Source organism: Silurus aristotelis (genome assembly GCF_946808225.1).
Source record: "Silurus aristotelis genome assembly, chromosome: 11".
Lineage (NCBI taxonomy): Eukaryota > Metazoa > Chordata > Actinopteri > Siluriformes > Siluridae > Silurus > Silurus aristotelis.
The window spans coordinates 15,791,613-15,813,017 of NC_139584.1; the positions used below are offsets into that span (position 1 = coordinate 15,791,613).

A 21,405-nucleotide genomic window follows, 5' to 3' on the forward strand; every position below is an offset into this window, starting at 1 on the left:
TGTATCATAGTTTTTTCTTTGTAATAATATTACCCTCTTACTTATTGTGATCTTTTAATTTAAACTGGCCTTAATATTCTTGTGCACTTGTTGCTTGTACTATGTTTGTCAGTGAACTGCTTGCTGTAACATTGCAATTTCCCTTTGGGATTAATAAAGTTATCTATCTATCTATCTATCTATCTATCTATCTATCTATCTATCTATCTATCTATCTATCTATCTATCTATCTATCTATCTATCTATCTATCTGTCTGTCTGTCTGTCTGTCTGTCTGTCTGTCTGTCTGTCTGTCTGTCTGTCTGTCTGTCTGTCTGTCTGTCTGTGCACCAGTTTATAACACATTCGGAATAATGTTTTTATACATTATTTACATCTGTTATATAAAGATATATAATCCATAAATCTAAAGAAAAAAATATAATTAATTAATCAATCAATCGATTATTAATTCATTCACATGTCCTTTTACATTTTCTGATAGGAGACATAGTGTCAACTTTCACGTAATGAAATGGATGGATGCAAGTGCATATAATGTATTTACAAGATGCAAATGTCAAATACAAACACAAACAACAAAACACAAATATAACCAGACACATATACAAGCTAAACATAACCTGAGTGGGAGACATAACCAATGAACGACAACCATGAATGACAACCAAGAGAGACGACTGAGAATAAGTGTGGTGTGGTGTGTGTGCACGCGGTGTGACTTTATATGCAAGTGTTAATTATCGTGAATGTGAAACAGGTGTGGAAAGTCATGTGACATTAAATGTGATGGAACAGTGGCTTGTGGAAAATGCAGTCCCTGTCTATAATCTTGGCAGGAGCAAACTGAGCAGGTCAGTCTAGACTTCTGTGGCCCCAGCCACAGATTTCGTCTTGCCCTGGGGAGTGAACTGTAGATGCTTAAAAGTCAGTTGCATGAGATCATCTCTCAACCCAGGGTATCTGTCCAGTAGGACTTTACAGCCATAATAAGGTGCACAAACCACCTCAACCTATTTTGGTCACTATCCATGTTTTGTTTTGAACAGAACAGTTTTCATAAAAAATCTTCTTAAACATTAAACTCTGTTGGTGCAACCTTTTATACCTCTTTGAATATTTATTATGTCAACCCCATGATTACTATTAATTCGGTAGTTTTAGTAATGGCAGGCCTGGTTCAAATGCCCTTGTATCAGGATCTACTATTGTATCTATTTCCTTCTGTAGTTTTGGATGTGTTTGTCCTTTATGTTTGTCTGGTTAATAAAGTAAAAAGTAGAAGTATTAAAAAATTTTTTTGACTAACATCAGGTTTTTGTTAGTTTGGTAATTTGTTTGTGTTTGTGATCAATTGTTTTGTGTTTTTTGTTTTGTTTGTTTAATTCACTTGAAACAACTTTACCAAAGGCAATGGAAATCGAAGGTAAACTCTTGGTCTTCTCAATTTATACACATGTATTTCATCACTCGTTAAGGTCAGTGCAAACAATATATTGTTAAAAAAATGCTTGTGTGACACCAACAAGGTAAGATAATCTGTGTAAAGGGACTGAATGAATTATTTACAAGGCTTTGGCGGGATCATGGTATCAAATTTGGGTGGCTAGGAGATACCATGTCATATTCCTGATTCATTTTCAGAATCTTTTCATGTCATTGGTAGAGTGGCCCCTGATTTGTGTTGTGTTGGCTCCCAGGCTGCTTTGCCAAGTAGTAAAATGCTTATCTAGTAAAACAGAAATTGGAAAAAGTGTGTCCAAGTTTCCTGGTTGCACATATATATTGGTATATATATATATATATATATATATATATATATATATATATATATATATATATATATATATATATATATATATATATATATATATACAGGCCTTCAGATAAATGTGACATATTGCAAGCATTTCACCCAATAAAGTTCATCAATATAGAAAAATATAGAAAAAGAATATAGAAAAAGAAAACTCAAATTTAACTAGGACAAAAAAATTATCTGCTACTTAATCAACTAATTAAGAGCCAATCTTAAGTTAAAATAGGGGTGTTAGATTAGAGAAAACTCAAATCCAAGAGTACTCCAAAACCAGAACTAAAATGTAAAACTTGGACAGTGAATTATTAAATATTAAAATGTTTGTTCTATAATTCTTACATTCTGTGAATCTTTGAGACAATGTCCATTGAGAAAAGCACTAAAGAAATAAACTTGAATTGAATTGAATAGAATTAGACATTGGAGACTCCTTTAAAAATATATCTTTCTTAATCTTCATACAAAGTATCCGTACATATACTCGTTCTTTTTCTTTTTTTTTTTTTGCTAATCGAATAATAATCACCTTCTGACCAATCCAGTTTAAGATTGTGGTGTAAGCTGTTATAAAGAAATGTATCATTTTATTTTGATTGTCAAGTGAAATTATTATATATATTTCTTTTTTCATTTACTGTATTATAACACTTTCCCAACTTTGCTTTTTATTAGAATGTCATGGCAGCTGACTTTGTATCTGGTGTCTCATACTTTTGGTATGTCACAGGGTGGTAATGGTGCTAAACCTCATAATCAAATAAACTTTTTGATCAGTGCCCTTGTCCTTAGTTTTCATTAAAATCTCAGTAATAGTAGCAATAAATTCACCAAATACAAGTTAATATATACATACTGTGTCTACATCTTAGTATTGGGATTAACTTGAATTGGGATCAAATGGTCAACTTGTACCCAGTGGGTTGTGTAACCTGTTAATGTTTGGGACCTTTACAACAAGTAGAGATTTTGATGAATTCCTGACCAACTTTTGTACTTCCTCTTTGTAATATTAACTTCATTGTTTTATTTAAATGAGTCACTTGGGGAATTGGTATGCGTGAGGCTGCTAACATATGACATCTCAGTGAGTGTGACATTGGGAAATAATATCTGTCAAGGTAAATATAGAATCTTACTCAGACGTACTAAATATAGATGACCCATAGATGTGTGATTGTATTTGACTCTGGTAAACAAGCAGCTAAACCTAGAAAGGAGCAGAAAGAATACATATTGCAGGTAAGAATATGTATTGTATTCTGATTTGAGATTGTCTTGAAATCTTGTAAATTTGCTTTTAAATTATATGACTATTATTTTATATGACTTTGACAGCATTGAGAGGTTATGTAACACTTATGTAACATGTAATCTATACTGTTATGTGCCAGTTAATCCATTTTATTATATTATATATTTAATGCATAGTATTGTATAATTTGATATTTTTGTAAACCAGTAACTTTTAGCTTTGGCTTTGTGTTTTTGCTTCATATGTTCAGCTCGACAGTACTTAGCTGTAATGTTTCTACTAAAAATATTTGTAAAAGAAAATAAAACATTTAAAAGACATTTGGTGTATCGTTATATATTTTGTTTGTTTTCAGAAGCTTTTTTTTACTCAGGAATATTAAGCATGAGGGTGGACAGGATTGGAATTGACATTCCCGTGTATGACCTCTCAGTGATATGCAGTCTTTGGGAGGGCCGGGTGAGAAAACACAAGCAGCGTCAAAAGAAAGAACAGGAAAGGATCAAGAAAAGTGCTCTGGCCAAGTAAGAAAAAAAATCGAACAAAACTGTTTTATTGGGTTTTTCACACTTGGAATAGTTAACGCTGGGATATTCTGAACCCTGGGTAAACAAAATTCTGGGATATCTTGTTTCACATAGCTCATACTTTACCTGTGGGTAACAATTAATCCTGGGAATTTCTAATCTGAAGTTTTACATGGTATATCCCTAAACCCTAGTTTAACAGACTAATTTGTATATTTGCTGTGTCAACAGCCACGACTGGATAAATACAGTGTGCAACCAAGTGTGCTACTTCTAAATAACACAAAGTGTGAAAAATTCCTCGACCTAGGGTTAACAAAAAGAGTTCAGAATGACGATATCCCAGGGTTAAGCACAATATAAAGAAAACTTATGAGTTTGAAAACATCATCAGTGATTTTTGTTTTAGGTTTTATTATTATTTTTTTTTATTATGTTTTTTGACAGCCAAATAATATTTTTTTTAGGATAAATCAGCAATGGCAGTATCGCATAATGTGCAGAAAAATGAAGACCAATGAAGTTACTGCTCTCCAATGCTATCTGGAAAGATCAGCCTTTGCAGAAATGGGAATTTTACCCACAGTTCATACAAGTATGTTTACTGATAAGATAAAGTCTAGTAAATGTAAACTGCTTGTGCAACAGGATTTACCATACCACAAGTCAGGGCATGATATCCAAATTTTGGTCCAGGTCAGGTTTGAACTTTATGATTATATATTGGGCATTTAAAAAATGTAAAATCAGAAATATAGCTGTTTATAGCAATAGATAGAAATAGATGCCTCATTACATGGTACAGCATAAAATATAATGATTTACTCAAGCCATCTAATTAGATAACATTATTGTCAGCTTTCTTGAAGGACTATAATTTGCTCACTGACTCATTAAAATCTCAAATGCGCAGGTGTCCACTGTTGTAGACCTCTGATTTACATATTGTTGTCAGCCATGAAAAGTTTAGAGCCTCCTACATCTCTTAAACCCCACATTACCCCTGTCGCTCTTATGATGTAAATTATTTCTTTGATTGTCAGCCATTGGTGTCTATCTACTGTAGTCTAATCTAGCTTAAACCTGTTTACCATACTATAGCAAACTGCAATTAGAACAAACAATTGTGAGGGTTAAGTTGGATCAGAACACGTTTACTGAAGCACTTTTGTAAGTCACTCTGGATAAGGGCATCTGCCAAAATGGCATACACGTTATTGACAAATATTGCAACCAAAATTTTAAAATATCATTGATTAGAGCTTTTTTTTTTAATTATCATTATACAGGCACTGACAGTGAAGAAAAGACATTCATTTTTGAGCTGAGTGGAGATAAATGGAGGGTAAATATTAGCATGATTTCTCAGTTTCGAATAAATTAATAAGCTGTAAAATCACCATAAAGTTATAACAAGAAAAACTCATTCTTTGCATTACAGAAACTACCAGAAGATCTTCAGCATATGACTTACCTGCGTGAATGGCACATCCATAAAACACAAATTCAAAAGTTGCCTGAATACATTGAACAGTTTGTGGACTTATGTGTTTTAGACTTATCTAAAAACAGACTCACACAGCTTCCAGCTGAGATAGGTCAGTTCCTAACTATAACACAAATTAAGTGATTTTAGATTATTTATTTATTTAATTTAACATTTTTCTTACATGTGTTTGATAATTTCTCACTGACAGGAAAACTGGCAAAACTAAAAGAACTGAATGTAAATTACAATATGCTATCGAGCATTCCACCTGAGCTTGGAGAGTGTGAAAATCTGCAAAAGCTGGAAATGACAGCAAATTTCAACCTCAGTGACTTGCCTTTTGAGGTAATAAAAAAAAAAAAAATCTAAAATCTCACATAAAAGTGATATTTATCATATTAGATATTTGTTGTTATTACATTTAACATAACCGTGTTTTTATGTTAGCTGAGCAGCTTAAAAAAACTTCAGCATCTAGACCTATCCGAAAATGAATTTGCCACTATACCAGTCAGTGTACTACGAATGTCAAGCCTTCAGTGGTTGGACATCAGTAAGAACAGTCTGCGTGATTTGCCAGAGGATATTGATAGGTATGTTTAGTGCATGTTCTATATGCAGTTTGCAAATCCATATTGTATACTGTTTTGTTTACTAGACACAGTTTGTTATTGTTTTATATGTTAATAAAATGTTTTTGTTTTAGACTGGAGGAATTACAGACATTGTTCCTGCATAAAAACAAATTAAATTATTTACCAATGTCAACAGAAAATATTGTCACCCTCAAAATGGTTGTTGTCAGTGGAGATGAATTGACCTGTGTTCCTTCCGGCCTCATCAACAATCCAGACATTAAGTATGAATTTAACCAGCAAATCTTTGCTCTTACTAGAGCTGACACAAATATATATATATATATATATATATATATATATATATATATATATATATATATATATATATATATATATATAAATTAATTTTTATATAATTTTAGATTCATAAAATTATATGATAATCCAATAAACTTGGATGTCGATACGGACAAGAGGAAAAACACACTCGAGGAGACTGAGCACGACAAGGAGTTCATACAGACCTATATTGAGACTCTCAAGGACAGAGGTAAGTGATAGTTGTTGAAAAGACTAAAACAGACACAACAGTACTGTTAAAGGATTCCAGAAATGTTGTTCCTTTGCTATTTTATTCCACTGCTACAATGTAAATTATTAAAACAATACTGTTTTTGTTTCTTTTATAATCTTATTGCACCCTATCAATTAAAATTGCACACTAATCAAGTTAAGCTAGCTATCTTTGCTATATATTTCAGCTTAATTCACCTATACATGGAAAAGCATTTATTGTGTACAAATGATAAAATATCTATGGCTTGTTGCTATTTACTTTTATTTAAAAAATACTAATAAAAAAAAATTAACAGATATCTGTAATTCAAATGAATGTATTGTGATAGTTATTATTATTATATGTTCTGCAGATTTAGTGAATCAGTTAATCAATTAAAAATTACTTTTCCTTTGTAGAAACAGCACCAATGTATACCACCAAAGTGTCCTTGACCTGCCTTCTATAGTCAAACTGATGATTCCAGAGCAAACTGGGAAATCAACAAAAAGAACCAAAATTATATTCAGTGAAGACGTTAAATACTCTAGACCTTCAATAAATAGACATATTTCCCAGAAGCATGTCAACAAAAATTCCAGTGTCCGTCAAGCTGGTTTATAAGCTGATGTGTGTGCATGTGTGACTGATAATAAATAAGCTTTATATCTCAAGAGTTTGTTTAGAGAAATACCACATTTTCTAGGTTTATTGCACGAACAATACCAAACTCTTATTGCTGGAAACTGGTCTATTGAGTTTGTTTTTTTAGATACTGTACAATGAGAATAGTCATTGATTGATTTAACATGTATTGACAGCATCGTATTGATTGTATGATCATATGTTCTTTATATAATTAAAAGGTAAAAGGGTGCTTAAGCACACAGCATAAGTAAAGATGTACTGCATATATAAAAGTCTGACCTCATCTATAACAAAAAGGTACGCAATTCAATACTCTATACCACACTGGTATTCAATGCCTCACTCTAGCCATCAAACAGCAAATCATTAGCTACATGCATTACTTATGAAGTTACTTGTTATACATCACACTGAACACATTTCAAGAACAAGTGTTAAACAGAGAATCTATGTAAACTTCACACATGCTGCATACAATGTAATTGATACATGCTGTTTTTTTTCCAAAATCATACATATTTCAGAAAAAAAGCTTATATACCACACACATTCAGGTTACAGAAAACACTGACTGTTTTTATTTTTTGCCATCATAAATTTGTTTTCGATTATGTACGTGCATTCTTAGGCCTTACAATTCTAAGTGAATCTATGAAGAGCTTTTCTAGCTTTTGCAGGTAAAATATGCCACATAATGGCATTCTAAATATGCACATGAAACAGTTGTGTTAAAACAGGCATATATTCAATATTGTAAAAGATGATTTAATGTAAGAACCTAAGTAAAATGCATGGAAACAAAACCAAAATAACAGTATGCTTGTAATGTAGCATTTCAATTACACAGCATCTTAGAATTCAAAAGAAATTGTATTTTTACTGATATATGCTGAACTCTGAATTGATCCAAAAGCATTGTTTCTAATAGAACACATTTAAACAAGTATTACATATTTACAAACAACAAATACATGATCAGGAATGTCTGGATTGCATATGTAAAAGCAAAAATGGGAAATGAGTTGCTGAGGTGAAGTAAAAGAATATTGGGCAAATCTTATTGTTCAAATATAACGCACTGATTGTTTTTTTTTTATAAAAAATTAGATAGAGTTGAGCTAGGCCCAATGTTACAGACTGAGGTAGCAGTTATTAATTGTGGTGTGACCACAAGCCGAGGGTACACAAGTATAGATAATAGTCTTAGATGAGGAAATAAATACCCCTTTTGCATAAACATGTAACAGCTCAAGAACTTATAAACTGACAAAAAAATACTTAGGCCAGTTTGTGACAATTGCACTCCATATACTCTATCATTTTTATATACATTTTCTTCACCTATATTGCAATGCAATAGACTTTAATATAAGTTGAAGATATGACAACACCTTGTGCATTCAATTTCACACTATAAAGCTGCACTGTGTCCAGATAGTGGTTGTTAAATCACACCGAACTATGAGCAGAGATATTTCTCCAGCTGCATAGCTAATGAAACATCAGCTTCTTTGAGGATTTTAATTACTAAAGTTTCCATATAAAGATTGTCTTTCTGAATTTCTTTAATAGAATACTATTATAGTGCTACACATTTAAAAACTAAATGACATCATTGACCTATGGTACATCATATACATTCAGCAGAGACTGGAGGAAGGGAGAAAAGAAATTTGCATGGTGAAGGCACATTCCCAACTAAGAGCATAACATGATATTAATACATCTCAGCTGGTATAAGCAAAGCTTATCTAATGTTAAACTGTAATTAAAAAGTTCAAAAAGCTCATTCTGAGACAGAGCTGGACCGAATACCATATTTTATATTATATATATATATATATATATATATATATATATAAATATGATTCTCTAAACTATATCTAGTTCATGTCATTCCAGATCACATGTTTTTTTCACACCTAAAAAGGCTTCAGGTAGAATCAGTTGGCTACATGCTGCTGTCCTGCAAGAGAGGTTCAATGTCCTCATCACTCACAGGAGCAGAACTGTTACAATGTGTTCCTGCGACAGGTGAAACCCGAGTGCTGCAAGCTTTCACAGTCATAGTATGGCGTTCTGGGATGAAGCAGGCAACCAATAATGCTAGAAGAACAGTACAGGCTCCAAACAGGAAGGGAGGGCCAGGAATGACTGCTCTCTAAAAGAAGAGAAAAGGGCTTGACGTTAGGTAACGCCTCTAAATAAGAAATAAAAGTTAATCCACTGCATTTTGTATAAATATTTACCGTGCTATTATGTGTATAGTTCTTTTTTTATTGTTTAACTTTAACCCAGCTATTTGTTGTGTAGTGTAACGTGCAAAGCTGGTTTTGGCTGGTAATCTTAAACACTCTTCATTTGTACATTTCTGACAGTGCACAAGCTATACTCGCACATACATTACATAAAACATTTTTTTTTACATTTGTGAGACACATATGTAACAGATACTCTACTGTAAGATACATTATTCTATCATATACATTATTCATAATGACCAAATTTGCTGACACTCTTAAATGTATCATCTGCATCAAGAAAACACTTTGAAGATTGAAGGGATCTTGCTTTCCTACCCATCTGGGAAATTCCCATTAGGAATTTCCCTTTGGAGTAGACATGAGACAAACATGGCATGCATACTTTTGACAAAGTTACAGTATTCATCAATGGCTTTAGCCCAGTGTGGTGCTCCTTGCCCCTATTTAATAAAGATCCACAGAATTTCATATAAGCATAACACATAATGTGTTAAAGGTCGACCGATTATGGATTTTACTGATACCGATAGATAGGTTGGATTGTATTGCTGATTACTGATTAATCAACCAATTACAAATATGGATACTTAATAAAAAATACATAAATAATTAATTACATAAATAATAATAAAATGTATTTCAATGCTCTGGCCTTATTAAAGACATTAAAAAAAATTATTTGAAGATGGCCTTATGTGAAATGGTAAAACTATATTAAGATTCTATTTGTAGCATTAACTAAAGTTCATAAATGCTTTAGAAGTATTGTTTGCTAATTCCAACATTTTCTAATATCTTTTTAAATTAAGTTAATTTACATTTTATCTGCTAACTTTAGTTAATACACTATGAACCAACAGCAATGAGGTAAAGCGTGCAGTCACGTCAAAACAAACAGCATGTGGCATCAATAATTTGCTTCTAGTACTGTATAATGACAGTGACCCTTCCAAGCCACTCCAGAAACAGACGCAGCCTGAAAAAAAGCATTTTTGCCTCTAGCCCACAGTTCCTACAACCAACTATCGGTGCCAATTAATCTGCAAACCGATGAAATGGTGGACCGCTTATGTGTGTTTTTCTTTATTTGTATTGGAGGACGGTTTGCTTAATCCCAGTCGTTTGTTGGGCAGTTTAACGTGCAAAGCTGGTTTTGGCTGGTAATCCTAAACATTCTGATATTTCAGACACATTAAAAAACATTCTTCCAGGTGTCTGACAACAATCCGATGGTATGGCACTCTGTTGATGACGACAGGATAAAACACTGACCTGACAAAAGCACCATTGAGTCAATTATTCGTAACCGATACCCCCTTCGAAAGAATTGGTATGGACAACCTCAGGTTGTGGACCGCAAATGTGCATTATTTTTATGCTAATTTTATCGGACCACAAACTTTTCAGCACTGTGTTGCGAAAGCACTCTTCCTTGTTATCTCCCAATTTATCGCACCAAAAGAAATCCTGATACCTCGGGCATGTACCTCACATCAAATATTCTTCATGAACTGAATGCATTTTTATGGATTACACAAGTTTGCACCAATGTTTACCATCCAATATATGATTGTACAGTTATTCACAATAACACCTATAGTTGGGGTAAGCGATTCAAGCCCCTGTTGCTGAAGTTTGAAAGGCTCCCACAAGCCTTTACAGAGTTTTGAATTACTAAAAGGGTACAAGTCTAGTGGCATCCTAGAGGTAATTAGAAAGGGTTGGGAAATGAGACCTAAAAAATTTAATTCTGTAAATATTGGCCAGAAAAACTCCACATCTTAAATAACCTAACAGAAGAAATTGCATCAGTACTCAGCTCTGGGAAAAAATAATAAAGTTAAATTATTAATTATAGCAATTATTTTCAGGGGCACAATGAGCATCTGTTGGGACAAGCCTACACTATGACCATCCTCCAATAACTCGGATAAGGAATGAAGGATGTAAACATGTGGATCTAAAATAGATATATTCCCTCTATTAGCGAAAAAGTAAGACTGCGGCAGCCCAGGTCAGGCAGTGAGTGTTTTTAGAAGTGGTAGGTACCGATTTGTTAATGGAGAGTGGAGCTGGGAAATTTAAGCGGTCCCACACCTGTGTGAATACCTGTTCTGTGTTTTAGTGAAGGGCAGCAAGGATAAATAGCGTTGCGAAATGAGCATGTTGGACAAAATGATCAAAATTGAAAGGAGAAATATTTGAACGAACTAAAAAACACTTTTAAAATGTTCCCAGGTTCAATCTCCTCATTTTTAATCCAACCCAGTGTCAGGGTATTATGCATGGTGGTTTTGTAAAATAATTTTAATTTTGCAATATATTAAATGCAACATATAACCCATCCATTATAGATGCGCAAGCCAGTGCACTCTTAGTGCCGGTCCCAAGCCCGGGTAAATGGAGAGGGTTGCGTTAGGAAGGGCATCCAGCGTAAAACATGTGCCAAATCAAATATGCCGATCACAAATGAGAAGAAGAAATTTAAATGTAACATATATTATGTAATATCTGTTAAATTACACTTTTGCTACACTAAATATGTGTTATTTATGTTACTAAATATTTCATATAACTGTTTACATGCTGTTTTTTGCACATCCTTTTGATTTGCTGCTTTGGCTCTTTTGCACAAACCCTTTTGTTTACCTACAAGTAAAACACCTGTACTCAGTTCTCTCTGCACAGTATAATATACAGTAGGTTTACTAGCGGCGCTATTTTGTGTCTATTTGTCCTACATTGTCTTGTGTTATCTTACACTGTTTGCACCAGGTTGCACACGATGCACTTTATGTGGCGAGGACACTTACGAGTCCTTCAGTCTGTGTTTTCTGTTATGTAGCTTTATGTTGTTTAATGTAGCACCAGGGTTCTGGAGGAACGTTGTCTCATTTCGCTGTGTACTGTGTCAGCTATATATCGTTTAAATGACAATAAAAGCTTCTTGATTTGACTTGACGATGTACACAGCACACATCACACATTTTGAACAGAATACGATTACTGATTAATAAAACTGTGGCTGATTGAATAAAATCCGTACCTTAACAGTGACAGTTGAAGCTAAATCGTGGTTAACTGGCCCCACCGCATTTAGTTCGACATCGAAGAGAAAAAAGATAAATCCAAAGAGAGCCGGACCAAGCCCATTGCACAGTCCCCTAATCCCAGTTATCATTCCCTGCACTGCACCTACAGTAAAGACACCATAAATTAGCAAATCTTCAAAATTCACAGCTTTAAATAACATTATAGAACAAAAAGAAACAACTTTGTAGAACTAATTTATATCTGGTATTTTTTTTTTATGTACTGCTATCTAGAAATATATTAATTTCATATAAAGACATGGTTAGAAAATACATATGCAGTAATATTTAGGAAGCATGATTACTAATGTTCCCCTACCCTGTTGACCCTGATCTGTGATATGGGACACCAGGGTACTTATTGTTGGAAAGGTTATACTGGACATTGCAGCCACGGCACCAGCTGACCACATCATCCTACAATCATTTGTCACAGAAATATGTTAAAAAAACATAAAAAAAAAAAAAACCCTGTTATTTATTTAACAAAGCTTAACACATTTATAATCAAACATACCACGTGTCTGACCCAAAGCCATACCAGGCCAGCTGGAACAGCTGAAATCCAAGACCCAGTAACATAGTATTCTTATTGCCGATTTTTTTCATCAGCACACTTAGGAGCAAAGTCTGAAAGGAAAGCAATGAGTGAGCTGTTACAGTACCTCATGAACACAAACTATTTACATAACTACCAAAGACGAAAATGACGCTGACGAAGCCAGAGATCACCAAATCATCCTGTAGACTATTTTTCACTATTATGGAATATTGTCATGCACTTTGCTTATTTATTTGCTTTAATGCAAACAAAAACAATTATATGTTTTTCATGGCTGGAAGAGAAGTACAACAAAGCAGAGAATTTTGTGAGTTTGCAGAAGCACTCTGCCTAAATCTATACCTTTTGCTGGAAACAAAAAAAATAAATTTTTTTATCCTATGGAGTAAAATGATGCTTATATTCCTAGTTTTATAAACAGGAATAATAACTTGTTAGATCAAGTTAGAACTGGGTATTTATGAAGATGCTTTTGCTACAAATATTGCTTCAATACGTGACTATACCTGTGCTATAATAGACAGAATTCCAACCATTGCTATGAATGCTGCAATTGCTGTTGATGAGAAGTTAATAACCTGAAACAGGAAACAAAGTTTAAAATTACATCAGTAATTCCACACATTATACACATCAGGAAATAAAAACATTGTAGAAAAGAAAAAACATTTAGTAATACAAAACTGCCTTATGTATTACTTTTAATATATACTGTGTATGGATTACTCAAAACAACTGTATTTTATAATTTACACAAGAAATGCCACTTACTTGTCCTAGATATAAGAAAAAGCTGGAATACTGCCCTGCCTCCGGAAGATATGACAGAAAGACTGTGACACATATGAGAAGCACTGTGGTGTCCTTTCCCACTTTTCTTAAAGACTGTGAAAGCAAAGGAACAATAAGTACTTAGACAAGCTAATGGCAAATAATAACTCTAACAGGAAAGTATTGGAACAGTATGGCAAAATATTTTGCTTTGTAAAAACATTTAGGTTTGATATCATAAGACAACAGATCAGAATGTCTGCTTTCATTTCCTTTTCTTTATATCCGTGTGTTAACTTTAACAAGTAACACCTTATGTTTAAACCCAGCCTTTCCTTGCTAAATTGATTTTTTAAATGATCAATAGCTCTGAATTTCTAAACCTGGGTTTCACCTGTAGAGACAACATTTGTTATTGAAAAAGATAAACATACATGAAAACAAGAGAGCCGTCTATGGCAGAAGAACAGGCCATTTAAACCACTGGTGTACTATTAACCGTGTAGCAAACAGGTCTGTCAAGGAAAACAACAGCAGTTGATGACAGAATCACTGTTATGAAGTAAGTGAAGACCACCTACAACAAACCACAACTACCGTAATTTCTGGACTATTAAGCGCACCCAAATATAAGCCACACCCACTGAATTTTTATTTTGAACATAAATAAGTGTCTACACTGAAACTAATGAACTTTAAACAGGCTGTAATGAAAGACGGTGTCTGTTACACGGCTTGTATCTAAACAGTAGCCTACCAAGAAAGTCATTGTTCACTGTCTTCCTCCTTCCTTTCACAACTATTTCTCTCGGGAGTTTTTCTTTTGTCATCGTCGTGCGTTTAAAAAGCACCATCAGTGAAGCTTTTCTGCCGATTCCGTGCAGCTCAGAACACAGGTGAAGTGTGTTTTAATGCCCGGTTGTTTTCAGCGTGACGAATGATTCGCATTTCCTGTAGACAGTCCGAGTGAGCGGCAGGTCAAACGTCAGAGGAACATCATCCATATTTATGATGTGGTGCAGCCCGATTCAGTGGGAGCGCTTCTGATTTAATATAAAGAGTTTCACTGGTTCACCTGAACCCGTTCGGCAATTTCATTGGTCTAATGTTATGTCGCTCAGTTTTTTGGCATGACGTTTGTGAAACTGGGAAAAACCCAGGAAAAATCCATAAATTAACCGCTTCATTGTTTAAGCCGTGGGGTTCAGAGCGTGGGAAAAAAAGTAGCGGCTTATAGTTAAATAAAGTAAATAAAACTGTTATAAGCCTGGAAAAATGCCTTTATTGGTGTCAATTCACTAAATTGATGCACTTATTGTAAGCAAGGGATATGCTACCAAATATTAAGTGTAATTTACTCCAAGACTATCTGTTCCAATACTATTGCTAACCTAAAAATGGTATGGTCTGCCAGCAAAGGTGCACACGTGGATGTAAATATCATAAAGAGATATATAAAGTTGCAACTCACAGAAAAAGGGTCAGCTTGCTCCCAAGAAATTGGAAACCCCCATGACGATAGCCGTTTTTTGTCTGGCAGAGACTCTGGTACAACGAGGAGTATGAAAAGAATATCAGTTACAGCAACAATGGTAGCCACCAGTACCACTAGACTGTCTCCGTATGTGTCAGAAAGATAGGCTCCTATAGCAGGACTCGTAACTAAACTGGCAGCAAAAGTCGCCGATACCTGAGAGGAATGAATGCAAGAAATTGTCAATAATTAGTGTATACATCGATGCATGTTACTTTTTAAACAGTATGACAGAGAGAGATCACAGAAATATTAGATTAAAAACATAAATGTACAATTGATTGGATGTCAAGAGTTTAAGCTGTACTCATATACTGAAATATTTGTATACTGACATTTTTTTTAATACTGTACTGGATGAAAAGTGGATTATTATCATCATTAAATTCTATTTTGCCTAAGCCATAACCTTAAGATAGTTATACCTCAGGTTATGTTTTAGTGAGGGTCTAGATTACAGATCAGCTAACATATTTTATTACCTGAAAAAAAAAATGAAATCTATATTAGTTAATTGAATTATTCTTGCCACTAGACAAGAGACATTTCTCCCACATTCTGTAAAGGAACCAGTGTTAATACTAATTACGAAGATTATTCAGTTATTATCGTCACTATTACTATAAACACTGTTACTTTTATTACAGTTACTATTAGTTAAGTCATAGTAAAAGAAAGATCTGAATAAAGAGATGAATGAATTAATGCAGTGCACACGTACAAGAAACCGGCTTTGGTTTCGTATACGCAAACGTGATGTGTCTAAACGTATGCAATCTTTGACTACCAGGTGTATTTGGATTTTGTGGGCTTTGTAAGTGGCGTAAGTGTACTCTCTTACCAATCCATAAGCTGTGCTCCTTTCATTCTCGTCTGTAATATCTGCTACATATGCAAATATAACAGAGAAGGTGACTGAAAAGATTCCAGATACAGAGATAAGGGCAAAATACCACCTAGACGGAAATACAGAAAAATGTAGATGAAGTTTTTGGATATAGTTTAAAGGTCATTGTATATGTAAAAATAAAACTATATATGTATATATACATTGATGTGTACAAATCTGAACAGATCGAAACTAAACCTGTGTACAGTGTGATATTTTAAAAGACAGATTAAAGCAGTCGAGTCTCTGATCTAGAACAGACCTGCAGTAGGCAGTAATCTTTACAAAAGGGATACGCTCACATGAGAGGCATGTGATAGCACACAAAGAGCTCAGTGTTGGCTGAGCCGTAACTCATACCATGGGCTTATCCTCATCAGTGGGATGGGGGCACAGGTGAAAAACACTGTCAACAGCAAGAAGGACTTCCTGCCCCATACATCCGACAAGGCACCAATCAGTGGGGCACTCATAAAAGACAGCAATCCCTATCACAGACCACAAATATATTAGTATTCTTTTTATTATTCGACATTTTATCTAAAGACTTATGAATTCTAGGCAATTCCTTATCAGAAATAAGTGTTTATTTCAAGTAAATTGTTGATGAAAATGGCACAATATTTCGTTAACATAAAAAAAGGTTTGTGCAAAGCTCTAAATAATGCATAAATAACGAACAGAGGTTACCCATGATACAATACATATTTTGAACAACAGTATACATATAAAAGAAAACTAACTAAAACTATAACTTCACCTTCACTCCTTGAATAAGCCCATTTATGAGGAATGTGTGCTGTGGAAATGTTTCATGTAGCACCTGAAAAGAAAAAAGTAGAAAAACAAAATGAATTTAAACGTGATTAAAGAAATAATAGCTTAAAAATAAAGCATAAAAGCAGATCTTGGATATGGAAAAGATTATTAAGATGAATATTCAAAAGTTTTTGCAAGTAAATACAGTATTTAATGACATTTTATTTTCTTGTAGAAGCCAGCTTAAAACCTAAAGCTGGAGTAACAAAACATGCTGCATTTCTACTTTTTCTTTTATAATCAAGAATATATTTTCCTTTAAAAATGACCAGCATTCTTTATTTCTATATGGAACTTATATTAAGCTTTTTACTGATATTCATTCAAATTCCACGTTAGCTAATTAATAAAAATACAGAGAATCTGCTTTACAAATGCTTTGTGATGGATTTTCTCAGTTAATCAGCTGAGTGCACTGTAATCTAAACCTGTGTGAGTGAGCCCATTATATAAGTGTGCGCACTACATATACATAACAATGGCTGGGATAACAATCCAAATTCATCATTTTTATTTGATGCATTACATACAGTCAACATCGGTGTTGTAAGAAGACCCCAGGAAAAGAATTCCAAAAAGATGACCACGACTGCATGGGTCACCTTCGCCCGGCCAACGCTGCGCTGTAAAGAAAAGAAGAATAGTTTTAAATCATTACTTATTCTGCTAAATGAATAATGATGCATTACATTAAACATTTTATTCTGCATATTTTTTAATTCACTTATATATCTTATTTTATGAACATAGCATTCCTTAAGAGCACAAAATTACAGCACCACTGATGTTTTGCATTACACAAGCTTGCACTTCTTTCTCACTAGCAAATGAAGAATTGTCTTTGTCTCTTTCAGCATGTCTTTTGTGGGCATGTGGCAGCCATGTTCTAGCTTCACTGGCTGGTGTGGTGTAGCCTGTTGAGCACTTATTGTGATGAGAAATGGTGGTGACCTAAATGCAAATTGTAAAACGAATTATTGTGATACCATACTATAACTGTTTCAACTGGATTTGTGACATTACTGTGTCAGGTTTCAAATGAAAAATGTTTAAAGTGGCTCAATCTCACCATAGCTTGTCATTGTCGGTATGATTGCTGCTGCCAAAACCACAGCTTGCACACAGGAAATGAAAACCTGCTTTTGCCATTTCCCAATGTGAACGCAGGGCCCGAGACAATCGACATAGAAATTTAGGTCACTGAAGTGCGTCTAGATGTGGTAAAATTGTGTGATTAAAAATAAATCCACAAAATGTCATCTTTGAGAAAGAACTGAGAATTGTTTAGCGAATTGATTTAATCTAATAACTGCAAATATCAGCCATGTGGTAACCCACTTACAGCCTGCACTTTTCACACTCCCAGTCAAATTATTATCATTTTTCTTATGTTTACAGCATTTGACACCCTTATCGAGAGCGACTTACTATAATCTAATTACAAGTGAGCACTTGAAGGTAAGGGCCTTGCTCAGGGGCTAAGCAGTGACATCTTGGTGGAGATAGGATTTGATTTCACAACCTTCTGATCTGAACATGTTAACCTCTGAGCTACCACTTCCCTTGAAGTTTTTAGAATAATTACAAAATATGACTAGCCTGATATATATATATTTTTTAATGAACAGATGTTTCATTTTGGATCCAGCTGCTACTCCCAAAAAAATCCTCTCTGTGGACTCAACCAAATCACAATCTGCAGCAACTTTTCCCTTAAATCTTTCTACCTCTGCAGCTTGTCTTAGCATGTTTGTAAATGTCAAAAACCCCAAAACAGCATTTTACGGATAACAGAATTAAATGAAACCGTCTATTTTACTGCACAGGGTTTTTTTTGATTCATTGTTCTGCCTTTTTTCACAGCCACAGCTTTGATCAAATGTTTTTTTTATTTTTTATTATGTGTTTAAGCTTTTTCCTTTTTTTTTATTATTTAGTCCTACGCAAAGACGCGTTAAAGACAGGGGTGTAACAGCACATGCAATCGTAATGAACCTTTTTGGTACGAGGCTTTTGAATCGGTCCATTCATCGGTACCGAATGCAATGCTTTTTACGTGTGGAACAGTTATAATTTCAGTTCCCTCACAAACATATTAAATGGCGGACTGCAAGTTTGTCATGGCTCCTCGATCCTTAATAGAAACATGATTTTCACTGTGCAGGTTTTGTGCGTGCGCGAAATCGCTGCTAATTTCTATCATCGCCTTACGACAGTCTAGCAATACGGATTCTTTTGTGTTTTATGTTTAAGCATTTCTCATAAAAGGAAAATATCCTGACAATTCTGCATATCGACGGAGTAAATGAATGAAGGAAGGAATGAAGACAGATGTTTAAGTATGATAAAATAAGTTGAACCTCACTTTAGAAAATCAAATATTAAATGTAAAAAACACACGTATACACACATCTGTATTACCCAAATTTGCTCCAACAAGTTTAAACAATTTAATTGAACTTTATCAAGTATTTTTATTTTACCTAATTAATTTGCACCGATTTACTAAATTCCTCAATTTAATCAATATAATAAACAAGTATTGCATTAATTTGATTTATTATATATATATATATATATATATATATATATATATATATATATATATATAAACCAAGCAGACATTTTATTATTATTAATATATTTTTTTTATCTAAACTGTTAATGTTCACAAATGTTAATAAGAATAAACTGCGTTAATAAAAAACGACTGGCAATTTTATGTTTTGCATTTCTTCCCCCTAAACCGTACCAAAAGTGAAACAAACCGTGACTTAAAAACCGAGGTACGTACCGAACCGTGCATGTTATGTACCGTTAAACACCTAGTTAAAGATATTGTACACGTTTTAACACCCTTCTCACCACTCATTGTGTGTTTGCAAAAGTGTGCTTAATACCGTGATGTTTTCACATTAACTAAGATGCCACAAAGATTTGAACCCGCCCCATAATAAAGACTTTATAAAGCTGCTAAACTGAGTTGTGTGTATTCATGCAGAATCATGGGTTTAATCACATGCCACCTGGACGGACGGCTGCTAACAATCTAAACACCAGGCTTCCGGAACAAACCCAGTGGAAATGGTGACGATATTTTTAACCCTGGTGGGTTTGCTGATTACATAGCGAAAGCGGAAGGGTATAAACGGAGAGAGCACATTGTACATCGCATTGACATTCGCTACAACTAAACCTACATCTAATACAATATAAACACTAAAGGTCTTGGTCATTTGATTGATTTAGTACCGGCTACGTTTTAAGCTTGTAGGCTTTTTGGCTTCACGGTTACAGCAAAATATCTAGGCTTAATTTAATTTTAAAAAACAGGCGAAGTATTTACATACATGAATCAGTGACTACATATCTCTAGTGCTGTTCTTTACTATCGATACCGCACTGCCACAGCATCGGTTTCTGTTCCAGGCACTTACCGGAGCTACATCCTTACTGCTTCTGACCAGCATAATGCCGTCAGTGCCGCCTTGTTCTCGAGGTGCCTCGTTCATCTCATAGTGTGCTACCTACGCCGGCGGAAAAGTCCATTATGTCCGTTTTATTAAAGGGTTTGTCTGAATTTATAATCAAAACCGGCGGCCACAGAGCCAACTTCTAACACACCGTCAACTTTGGTAGCCAAAGTTGCTCCTCCAAAGCACTAATACTTCCGCTTACGCCCGACCGGTACGTCCGGCTTTCAAAATAAAAGTCACTCGGCGTTTCCTCCTACGCCACTCCGACATATTTATTATACAATATATATATATATATATATATATATATATATATATGTATGTGTCAATGCACATATAACAACAGCACAACATATCTAGTCTGGAAGACTGATTTGTTAAATAACAAATGAGTTAAAGTACAGATAGCAAGAATTGAAGTTATGTAGGGCCTTGATGCATACGGCCATATTACAGACTACTTTTGAGATAAATAATAATAAATATTGATGCTCAATAATATTTCCATTACTGGTTAAAATCTGAGCATTCCAGGATGGTATATAAAGGAATGTTAGAATGCTCAGCAGCACAGTTGAGCACATATTTTGTCCATGAAGGGTGTTTTGTGCTGGCACAGCTAGCAGAGAAGTGGCCATATTTAAATTACAGTGAGGAAAATAAGTATTTGAACACCCTGCTATTTTGCAAGTTCTCCCACTTAGAAATCATGGAGGGGATGTCCACTGTGAAAGACATAATCTAAAAAAAAAAATCCAGAAATCACAATGTATGATTTTTAAACTATTTATTTGTATGATACAGCTGCAAATAAGTATTTGAACACCTGAGAAAGTCAATGTTAATATTTGGTACAGTAGCATTTGTTTGAGGTCAAACGTTTCCTGTAGTTTTTCACCAGGTTTGCACACACTGCAGGAGGGATTTTGGCCCACTCCTCCACACAGATCTTCTCTAGATCAGTCAGGTTTCTGGCCTGTCGCTGAGAAACCACGGAGTTTGAGCTCCCCCCAAAGATTCTCTATTGGGTTTCGGTCTGGAGACTGGCTAGGCCACGCCAGAACCTTGATATGCTTCTTACAGAGCCACTCCTTGGTTATCCTGGCTGTGTGCTTCGGGTCATTGTCA

The 21,405-nt window shown here is 34.4% G+C and overlaps 2 protein-coding genes across 2 annotated transcripts in view; one reads left to right on the plus strand and one right to left on the minus strand.

Moving 5' to 3' along the window:
- Positions 1 to 7,964, plus strand: part of LOC310733717 (leucine-rich repeat-containing protein 2-like) — an 18,821-nt gene extending 10,857 nt beyond the window's left edge. Inside the window, exons 6-15 of the mRNA XM_083555125.1 lie at positions 3,156 to 3,169; positions 3,290 to 3,596; positions 4,067 to 4,194; positions 4,889 to 4,944; positions 5,041 to 5,197; positions 5,297 to 5,433; positions 5,536 to 5,681; positions 5,795 to 5,947; positions 6,089 to 6,216; positions 6,642 to 7,964. Coding sequence (XP_083411251.1) covers positions 3,156 to 3,169; positions 3,290 to 3,596; positions 4,067 to 4,194; positions 4,889 to 4,944; positions 5,041 to 5,197; positions 5,297 to 5,433; positions 5,536 to 5,681; positions 5,795 to 5,947; positions 6,089 to 6,216; positions 6,642 to 6,691 — 1,276 coding nt within the window. The 3' untranslated portion in view covers positions 6,692 to 7,964. The remainder of the gene's footprint in view (positions 1 to 3,155; positions 3,170 to 3,289; positions 3,597 to 4,066; positions 4,195 to 4,888; positions 4,945 to 5,040; positions 5,198 to 5,296; positions 5,434 to 5,535; positions 5,682 to 5,794; positions 5,948 to 6,088; positions 6,217 to 6,641) is intronic.
- mfsd14bb (major facilitator superfamily domain containing 14Bb) lies at positions 7,426 to 20,489 on the minus strand. Its single transcript, XM_083555262.1, has 12 exons — positions 20,239 to 20,489; positions 17,332 to 17,424; positions 16,743 to 16,805; positions 16,343 to 16,470; positions 15,935 to 16,049; positions 15,031 to 15,249; positions 13,560 to 13,673; positions 13,295 to 13,366; positions 12,744 to 12,856; positions 12,546 to 12,643; positions 12,181 to 12,329; positions 7,426 to 9,031 (listed from the first exon to the last, which is right to left on the minus strand). Exons 1-12 carry the CDS (start codon positions 20,311 to 20,313, stop codon positions 8,822 to 8,824), a joined length of 1,449 nt encoding a protein of 482 aa, XP_083411388.1. The 5' UTR covers positions 20,314 to 20,489; the 3' UTR covers positions 7,426 to 8,821.
- Between the last annotated feature and the right edge of the window lie 916 nt (positions 20,490 to 21,405).

Coding starts and splice junctions, on each gene's coding strand:
- mfsd14bb (XM_083555262.1), bottom strand. CDS start 20,313: ATGAACGAGGCACCTCGAGAACAAGGCGGCACTGACGGCATTATGCTG. Junction 16,806..17,331: donor TTACAACACCGATGTTGACT/GTATGTAATGCA, acceptor TTTTCTTTTCAG/GTGCTACATGAAACATTTCC. Junction 16,050..16,342: donor CTGATGAGGATAAGCCCATG/GTATGAGTTACG, acceptor ATTTCCGTCTAG/GTGGTATTTTGCCCTTATCT.